The following is a 10,491-nucleotide window of genomic DNA, read 5'->3' as shown; positions in this document are numbered from 1 at the left end:
TTCAGCTAAAGCTGAAGAATTTAATGGAACTAGTATTGTCAGTCCTTGTACAGCAAGAAGTTTAGGATCAATGAGGATTAGAAATCATATTTCAGTTAACCATCATTTGCCTGTTACTTGGGAACGTGCTCACATTAAGTACCTGATTAAGTTCCATTTGATCTTTCATGGATTTTATAAAAGGTTTAGATTATATGGAGTTTTAACGATGTACTGTTTACAGTTCATTGAACTAGGATAATGTGCAAGTAATGTGGAAAAAATTGTTCAGTGTGCTTTGTGTGTAGATGAATACGAGAAATCTGTCTCTGGCACTGGAAAGTCATCACATTTCACTGGAAATACTTTTACTAAAGTATTTTTGAAAGAGAAAGGAGGACTCTTCCATTTTGTTCCTTACTGCCTCTTTGTCTCAAAGAGAAAAAATGGAATTGATGTAGTGATGGAATGCTAAATGAGCTGTACCACTCTATTTAATTGCTTTAATGGATAAAATGGTGAAGACTTGACACCTTAACTATACAATTTTATAAACTTACTTATAATTTATAAGCATATATCAAAATACACCTAAAAATGTAAGTTCTCTTTTTTTGTAGGATGTTACATACTTTAAGAGGTCACCGCGCAGAGATTAGCAGTGCACAGTTCAACTGGGACTGTTCTCTCATTGTCACCGGATCAATGGACAAAACATGCATGGTAAGAAAGTTGAGTGTGTACTAAATACAGCTACTCGATATATAAAAACGTATCTTTTGTAAATGGAGCACCGTTATTTTAAACTAGTGCATGTAATTTGTTAAAGAATTTGCAACTAAATCCAAAACCTATAAGCTTATTAATTTCAGTGAAGTCCAGTTAAATAACAATATTTCTGTATATATTTTGAGGGTCCTTTAATCAATACACTTACAAAAAATATACACTTAAAAAAATATAGATCTTCATGAAACTGACTAAACAGTGACTCTTTATTGATTTATATCCAGGTTTCATGTTAATACGTTGTCAGACATCAGAAAGGGCCTATATATGTTGCTTTATGGATCAACTAGATATCTATCAAGTACATTAGTCAAAATAAGAAAAAAAATTACCCTTATTTATCTATGCAGCTGTGGAATGCTATGACTGGGTTGCACATAGCAACTTTAAAAGGTCACAGTGATGAAATATTGGATGTCTGCTTTGATTATACTGGCCAGCGTATTGCAGCTGCCTCTAGTGATGGTAAGTGAAGTGACTGGGACTGCTGTAAAAATTGCAATAGTAGCATAAAACAACTTTTTGCTTTTGTTTTGCTTTGAATGTAGCTTGATGAAAGTGGAATATCATGACTTGAAACTATAGATCAAACAATGTTTGTTGCATTTTAGAAAGTTCAGCATTAAGAAGTTTTCCCCAGTGAAAATTTTCTCATTCTTCACACTTTAATCAACTCAATATATCTTTCCCCTTTAACTTCAAACTTGTACAGAAATAATTCACTTGGGGCTGGAAATACATTTTAAATGTTTAGGTAAGTAGCTTTTGAGCAAAGCTTGGTTTGGGTGGATCAAATTTAGGCTTAAATGCAAAAGCTAGTTGGAATTTTAATGGAGGATTTGCTACTTCAGTTTCCCAATACACAGCAAGAGAATTTACAATAAAGAGATAGTGAAAGAAGCAATTTTGTTTTATTATTGGTATGCAGCAGTTTTACATGCTTGTTATTGTTTTTAGGAATCACAATAAATAGTTTTTTGTATTCACCTGGGCAGTGTTATATCATAGTGCATAAGGACAACACCATATCATTTTTACATACTTAAGTGTTTTGCTTTGCACTTTCAGAAACAGAATACCAGACTGGACGGGGGCCACTATTTGGATCTGATTTGCTGTAGCTGCTAAATTAAGACATAAGACAATGTAAAAAGTTTCCTGAAATATAATAAATAGCTTATTAAATATAATTAATACCTTATTAAATAAAATTAATATATGAAATATAATGAAAGCTTTCTGAATATATTTTACTTGCATTCTGAAATTACAGATTCAGTAGCCCGTATTCTATGTGTGCATTTCTAATAACATTTTAGAAATTTTCCAGTGGAAACCATTAAGAAGTCAGCCTTTTCCAACCAGATTACAGATAATTTTTTACATACTTTATCCTTGGAGGAAACTGTGTTAAGATTGTCTTCTGTTTCTTCTGAAATAAAACCTGAGGATGCGGCCCTTCTGACACTATTAAAATGTTCTTATTGAAATGCATGCTTAAGCATAACAATCACAAATGGGTCCTAATCTACTACAACAGGATCAGCAAGAGTCTATAATGCAGAGACAAAAGAGTGCATTGCAGAGCTACAAGGGCATGGAGGTGAAATTTCAAAGGTAAGTTGTTTGTGGTTTGCACCTTTTCTTATTTGTTACATGTGACATCCAATCCACCAGTTACTCCATGACACAGGAACACTGCTAAAGAATGTGGTGGTAAAGTTATCAACATTTAAGATTGAGAGGTCTGTCTAAGAAGTTATCTTTACTGAAATAACATTCCTATTGACTAAAAGCTATCAGTCAATGACTGTTTCCAGCTCCCTGCGTCTGAGGTAATATAATACCAGGTGTGCTACTCGTATAGGCTCCACCAAGAGCCATCTCTCCATGTTGTCATGTTATTTACTATTTGATTCCGTACAAGTGTGGCAGTTAGCAAGCTACTGAAGAAGTCCATCCCTCCCAGGAATGGATATCTGGCTTAGTTAACATTAAAATGATCTTCCTTATCTCTTTCCTTTTTCTGAAACAGTATATAGGTTGGGTCTCTGCAATCACTTGGCAGAGAACAGGGCAGCAGAGAGGGAGATGCTGTCCAGATGTTCTTTCACTATGATCATCATTAATAGAGCTTCTGCCTGACCTGTCCTATATTGTCCTTGTGTTATTATGCCCTTGGAGTACCCAGAGTCTCTGACAGAAAAAGCCCAAGATTTTTAGTCTCTTGATGACATCTTAAGGTTATTGCCTCTGAGGCTTTTACCATCACCCTTATTCCTTGCTTCTGCCAGATCTGTTCCTCTTTACTGTTTTTAATTTATTTGCTCACCCAATTTATAGAACAGAAAAAACATATTTCTGTGGCAAAATACATGGAGTCTTATTTTCAAAAGGGCATAAGGGACTTGGAAATATAAAGCCTGTTTCAAAAGTCAGTTGGTCATGAGGAGTGTGCCTATGTACCTTGCTGTAAGTCTTGTCTGTCTCAATTTTGAATACCAAAATTCAGTTCCAAATACAGCTATTTCTAAAATTGTATGTAGTTTTCAAGCTTTGTTATTTAATGCTTGGAAGTTTCCATGATACTTTCAGATGGATGGTTTTCACTGGCTTCCAGGCTAGTATGCTAAGTCTGTGCTGCTTTAATGTATTTTGTAATTTATATAAATTTATTTAAATAAATGTAATGTAACAATAAATGTAATTTAAATGTTGTAATTGAAATATTAATATTTGAAGCAAGGATGGTTCTTAGTGAACAAAACTCACATGCTTTCATTGTATTGATTTGGCTTTTACAATCACTGCTGAGAGAATGTGAAGTTCAGAAGGGCTAATCTTTCCTCACTTAACACACTCAGTGCAATAGTTCACACTTGGTGTAGATGCACTGAGGAATGCAGACTGAATACATGCTGATGTGGGTGGGTTAGCGACAGTTTCTTCAGGGTCCTTAGTGCTGGCATGATTTCTTTGCTGGAAGTGAGAATCTGCTCATCTGGGAGCGTGTTGAAAAGTCGATCTATTTCTGCAGATGTTCTGGGTAGCTGTGATCAATTGGGAAGGTTATTACTTGGAAATCTGATTTCTGGGGAACAGGCATTTTGCCATCAGTAATTAAGCAATTTTGCATTATATTGCCCAGTTAGTGCTATAAAAATATATCTGATTATCTGGAAATGTGTGTAATTTTGGCAATTAATGTTTAACAAATACAAAGGCATACTACAAAATGAGTTGCCTTCAGTGGAAGATTTGATATTACAGAGACGTATGTTATTTAATGTATAACTCAATAAAATATGTATAAATTTTACATTGGAATAATGATAAGGTTTAAATAAAGTTGTTACAGTTGTAGGGCAATTGTGATTTTTTGGGGGGAAATATTCTGAAGTCTTGATCCTATAGTAAAGTCATTGTATACAGACCTTTGTACATATACAGAATTTTCAGCCACAGAAGTTTGCCAGGGTGACTCTAGTGGAATACTATCCTGAATTTTAGCTGAAAGACTGAATGCAAGAGTTGCTGGTTTCTGTTTTCACTTTCTGATCACTAGAAATGCTCCTTTTTCTAGCCATATTGATTTCCCAAGTAATATAACTCTTTTCTATATTTTTTTTAAAGATATGTTTCAGCCCTAAAGGCAATCGTATACTAACAGCAAGCTCTGATAAAACAGCTCGACTCTGGGATGCTGCTACTGGACACTGCCTTCAGATATTAGAGGGTCACGCTGATGAGATATTCTCCTGCGCTTTCAATTACAAAGGCGATATAATCATTACAGGTAACTAATACATTCAAGGTATTTTTGGTTGTTTTTTTGTTTGGTTGTTTTTTGAGACATTTCTAATCTTGTCGTGGTAAAAATAATTAGAGTCCGAAAAGTGTCCTGGGGCCATATCCCAAATGCAGGTACCAGCAGTGACTTAAAATACAGTCAAGAAAAGCTAGAAACTCACTTTGGAACTGAGGCCTATGTGAATAAGGCCATGAACAAATTTGTATAAAGGAATGGGCATACCCTACCTGTCCTATGGGCGTATACTAGCCCCAGGCCAGTGACTAAGCCATTTTCTCACAATGTATTGCCCTGAGGGACGTCTGGATGAGCAGAATACAAAGCTTTGTAAATGGGAACACACCTCTTGTGCATTTGGCACTGCATTCTGTTCAAGTTTCATTCACTCCAGACAAAAAATTGTGGGAATGGGAAATGTGAACAGAGTATTTTGTGATTGTTTAGATCTTTTGACTACACTACCAAAATATGGGGTGCAGGATGATCTCAGCTAAAAATATTGCTGTAGGTCCTTCTGTCTCCTCCTAGTCATGGACAGAAAAATATTCCTCTAGCTTCTCAGCATTCTAGGTAGATTACTGGTGTGGGTATTAACAAAAATGGATAAATTGTGCGATACTGCTGATTGCCTCACAGTGTGTTTTTATTACTAGGGAGTAAGGATAATACCTGCAGAATATGGCACTGACTGAAGACAAGGAAAGATCCTGTTTGGTATATGCCTATTTCATGAGTTTCATAGTCAATAAACTCAGTCTTTTAGATCTGTTTTCTTTTACCCTCTTTGTTTAGCTTAAGCTTTGCCGAAGTAGGCAAGTTACCTAGATATTGATAGGTTTGGCTTTGCTGGTGTCTGGTAGATACGAAATCATAAAACAGTAGAAGCTGGAAGGGACCTCTGGAGATCATCTAGTAAAACACACCTGCTCTAAGCCGTGTCAACTAAGCAGGCTGCCCAGGACCATGCACAGCTGGTTTTGAAAATCTCCAAGGATGGAGACTCTAGAACTTCTCTGGGCAACCTGCTTAGTGTTTGATCACTCTGACAGTAAAAGAAGGGGGTTTTTTTGTCTTACGTTTAAATGGAATGTTTTCTTGTGTTTCCATTTGTGCATGTTCGCTTTTCATTGGATACTGCCGAGAAGAGTCTGGCTCTTATCTCAGTCACCTGAGAGAAATAATAATCAGTGTGAATGAATCCAGTAGGATGACCCCCTTTCTTAGTGTGTCATTTTTTCCTTGTAACCCTTTTAATAAAAAAAAGCTTTATGATACTCTCAAGTGTGAAAGGAGTGCTGTTATGCACCTGTTGTGAGTACTTTTGTATTAATTTTTTGTTCAATAAAGTATTGAGTTAAAGTGACAGTTTCACTGCTTCTAATACAATGTCCTACTTGATATTTCTGAGGAAAAACCAGCAACCATTTGTGAATTGCATTGCTATTAACTACCTTATGCGTGCAATAGTTAAACTCCCACTCACTCCCATTTCATACTTGCCCACATCTTTCCATTCCTTTCTGCTCAGCCCTCATTCTTCTGTTTTCATCTGAAGTGAAAAAAATAATGCAGGTGGTGACTCCACCTCTGAATTCTGGCCCAAAGATTATGGCCAGCATGAAGAAACTCTACACGGCAAAGATTGGGAGCCAAGGATCATGATATAAACTAAGAAGTGAATGAGGAACACCTGCAACTTATTTACCACCATACAACGAACTCTAACCCAGGTTTACCTCTTGCCAGCCATTGCCAACAGGCTTCACCTGTGCAGAGCTCTCCCATCTCCTAGCAGAGCAGCTGAAAGTGCAGTTACTCTTTGTAGGGGAGTAGAACCAACTGTTATCTTCCTGCAGCCTTAGAAGGATGAAGAGGGAAAGACTGAACCAAGTATGTGTGGTGACTGGGAGACAAAAGGAAGAAAGGAAGTGTACAGCAGAGAATGAAGTTGAAGGTATTTTGTTCATATTCTTTATCTCTGGGTTGTTATGGTTATGACTTCTAAATGTTAAGTTTAATAGGAAGTTACTGATGCTGGTGTGTTCTGACTATTTCTGAGTGCTTGCCAGCATTCTTGTGTGTGTGAATGAAGAAAAAAGAGTGCCTGTCATCACTTGGGAAACATCCTGGTTGTTTCAAGTAGTGTTGTGTTAAGGAAGAGCTAAGCAGTGTGCTGCAGATCATTCAAAATTAAATCTTTATGAGTAGGCAAAGAGGCTGATATAAATGTTATAATAATGTTTGTGGTGTTTCCTGTTGTCTTGTGCAAAGATTTATGATATCAAAAGAGTATCTTAGTAATCCAGAATTGAAAGGGGTAGGAAGGGTAATGTAGTTCTTTGGAATTGCTCTGTGTCCCTATATCAGTTTGCACCTGTACTTGCAGATGTGATATGGAGGATTTCTGGCTGACAGAAAGGGAGGAAAATTAGTGTAATGAAATGTGTACGAATAATGCTACATAGTTAAAAACTGAAATTTAACTTGCTGTGAAACTATCACAAAACAAAAGAATTATTTGGGCTGTGATTAAGAAGTAGATTTTTTGCTTAATCTTTCAGGGTGGGGTGGGTTACTTTGCCTTTCCCTTTATGATTTTTTTTCTTGTACTGCCCTAGTGATTCAGTGAATCAAACATCTGTGGTGGCTTTTGGTTTTTGAGTTTTTGTCCTCTTTTTATGCAAAATTGTGAGAGAGTTGTGGTTTCACAGACTAAGCTCTGGACTGGGAGGCCGTCTGGGCTCTGTTTCTGACTCTCCCTAGATTGACTGAGCAAGTAGAATTGCTTTTCAGGCTCAGTTATCCAGGTTTCCTGCTCAAATGTGAAATACTTTCACATCTGGTGTGATTCACAGCCTTGCTGGAAAGTGTGCTGCCTCGGTGCCTCATAAGAACTTCAGTAGTGCTCTGGGTACTATCATGTGACTGCTTGGATGGTAGGCGCTCTGCACCTTTGTTTCACCCATATGTAGATTTGATAAGTTATAGAGATATATGTTAGGAGTGTATTGTATACATGTATCATCCTGAAACCATTCTGTGTCTCTGGTAGCAGCTTGATGCTTTTCTTTCCCTAATTCTACTTCAGTCCCTGCAAATAAACTAGCATATGTGTGTGCTTGAACTCTGTTGTCTGGTGCCTTTTTAATCTTATAAAAAACATTTGGCTTCTACACACCTTACACTCTCCAAGCTGCCACTTTAATCATGGGGTAGTTGGAGTGGGATGTGGCTTTCAACATTGTTCTGAAATGCTGGCAAACTTGATTCACTGTGACCTTATTGAGAGGGATTATCTCAGGAGACTCCTGAAGTGTGCTTTACTAAGGACTGTCACAGTGGAAATCATACTTGCTGTTTGCTTCTGTCGTTTAGACCTCTGAATTCTCCCAGTATATACCTTGAATGTACAAGTTTGTTTTTCTGGGAAAGAATCCCTTAGCTTGTATCGTGTAACTTTCCCAGGACAGAACCCACATTTTACAAGACAAAGATTTCCATGTAAGCAAATGATGTTGTCAGATTAAGAAGGGGGATTTCCTCAGACCCTTTACATTTGGTCAGCCTGGCAGTTTCCCAAGAAAGCTGAGGCCCTTGCGCCCATACAGCCTGCTACTGTTTCATATAGGGACCATCCCAAGAAGCCTGCGGTATCTGAGGATGATTTGATTAACCTGTTCAGGGACCTGCACTGACCGCAGGTCCTGCACTGACCTGCACTGAGTTAAATCCCTTATCAAGTTTCTGCAAAGCAAATTTTATTGTATAAAATACACACTATGACAATTAATGTTCAGAGATTGCCGTTGCTCTTGCAGCCAGTCTTCTATCAGTGTATAATCAATCTTTAGTTGGTAGTAACTGCTAGCGTAAATTGATTACTTAATGTGCATAGGAGAGGTTCTTACCTAATAGGCAGCCCTATGGGAGAGAAGACAGGGTCAGCCCATCGGCTGATCCCAAAAGTTATGGTGGAGTCTTCCCTAACTTTCTCCTCAATCTATTTTTATACTGTTTCTTTGTATTTAGGTGGAGCTTGACTGACTCTAGTCATACATACCTTTATTACTGATCGGTGCAAAATTCTCTGGCTTTGCTCTTAAAGGTATGGTCAACAAAATAGAGAGCGCATGCTCAACGAGGAGTCATTGTGCCTCAGAGGGGGGTAACTTTCGGGATGGAGGTGTGTTTTGGTATTATAACAACATTATAATGAACAAAGTTTGCCTCAGGATAAAGATTTCGCCACAGTGCTTGGCACAGTATCTGCCATCTTTCTTGTTGGACAGCTGTTATGCAGCTTATTGGCTCAAAATATCCCCATCCTTTGTATAGGAATGTCACAGAGCATAACCATGGAGCCTACACCCCATCTTATCCTCTGTGTTCTGCCCATTCCGTACCATTCTGTTCTTAGCACGTGCCAAGATAGCAGGATGTGTTCCCGGGGAAATCAGTCCTTTGCATGCCAGCTGCACCTTTGTCCCAGAAAGTAGCAACTGTGTTTTACTTCACCCATATTTTTCTGATGATAAGTTTCCTAACTTCTGTTAGGATATAGACATTACCTTGGAGAAACTAATTCTGTGCCCTGCCCCTGTCATTTTCCCACAGATGTGTACTTGGATTCCTGACGTATGCTTTTTTTATCTCTTGAGATTAAAATTGTTTTCTGAATAGGCTCCTTCTGTGTGTTCACCTGCATTTCCTAGGCAGTTAGTGAAAGGATATGAAATATATACTGCTCGGTTATATTTTACTTTCCTGTCTAATTTTCAGCTGAAGCTGGGAGGAGGGCATGGTATCCATCAACCAGACTTGTCTTCACTGCAAATTGTTTTAATTAGCTTGATAGTCCAGCTGTCTAATCTAACTGTCTGTCCCGCTAAATGCTTGTACAGCTGCAAGTTGCTTTCTGAGGGCCTGTTCCTCACACTGACTGGCTTCAGAGTGGGTTTGAAAAATTGGAAGTAGTGGCATTAGGTGTTTGCTCATACTTAGTGAAGGCTTAGGAATGGCTCTGCCTTGAATTAAAATTCTTAAATTGGCTAGGATGAATGTTCTTCCCTTCTCAGCTGGAATTAGTTTTATTTATTAAGCAGCTCGTGGTCTCTTTTTCAATGGAGTGGAGGGGTTTTTATCCCTGAGATTTTGAAAGCAGGATTCATGATGACATTCCTACGCTCATCTGTCATGCAGCTCTGCATAAAACTGCACAAGAGAAACAGTAAAATCAGCCTCACCAGAAAGGAGAATTTAGTAGGATAACTCTATACAGGTGACCATTTTTATCACAGAACACAATAAAATGGTTAATTTACTTGAAGACACTCTGAAAATCTTCAGTGTTATGACAAAATCAAGGTAATTATAGTTTTTCAATCTCTAATGGTCGCAACATTAAAAGCATCCTAAACAAAACCAAACTAAAAATGAAGTTTTTAAATACTTATTTGTCAATAGGTAATTCTCCCGTGTTTGAATTCATGTATCTACAGGCCACACTCTGCTCTTCATTAGGTGGGCGGTACAGTAAACATTGGGGTGGAAGGCACCTTCTCCTGAAGCCTTCTTGTAGAATAAGAAGGTGAGCGCAGCTGTGTCGGCTGGGACCAGTGCTGCAGCAGGAGCTGAGGCAAACGTGTCTGCTGCTCCCATGGGTGTCCTCTGTGGCCAGGGCATCTCCTGAGGCTCACAGGGTTTGTCTTACACAGTAAATTGTGGTGCATCTGTGTCAAATACTTATCTAGGTCTCATTTGAACCTATGTGCAAGTTTTGCATCCTCTCATTTGATAATGTCACCTGCATCGTGCTCATGTACACAGAGAGGCTGAACTGCACATAATTTACTCCGAGATTTTTACCTAAAACTGTATGTAGTACCAAGTTCTCATGTGTATTTAAAGTTGAC

General features: G+C 38.0%; 1 protein-coding gene across 1 annotated transcript; it reads left to right on the top strand.

Moving 5' to 3' along the window:
* Nucleotides 1–599: 599 nt before the first annotated feature.
* Nucleotides 600–5,267, top strand: LOC104471540 (dynein assembly factor with WDR repeat domains 1-like; the record flags this gene model as incomplete). The annotated part of the gene is made up of 5 exons (XM_010086915.1): nt 600–702; nt 1,119–1,233; nt 2,309–2,385; nt 4,402–4,564; nt 5,233–5,267. Coding segments are annotated over 5 exons (493 nt in total), but the record flags the coding sequence as incomplete, so codon positions are not given.
* Nucleotides 5,268–10,491: the final 5,224 nt, after the last annotated feature.

Source organism: Pterocles gutturalis, unplaced genomic scaffold (assembly GCF_000699245.1).
Source record: "Pterocles gutturalis isolate BGI_N339 unplaced genomic scaffold, ASM69924v1 scaffold31151, whole genome shotgun sequence".
Lineage (NCBI taxonomy): Eukaryota > Metazoa > Chordata > Aves > Pterocliformes > Pteroclidae > Pterocles > Pterocles gutturalis.
The sequence above is the reverse complement of the archived record's forward strand: the minus strand, read 5'-3'. Positions and strand labels throughout refer to the sequence as shown.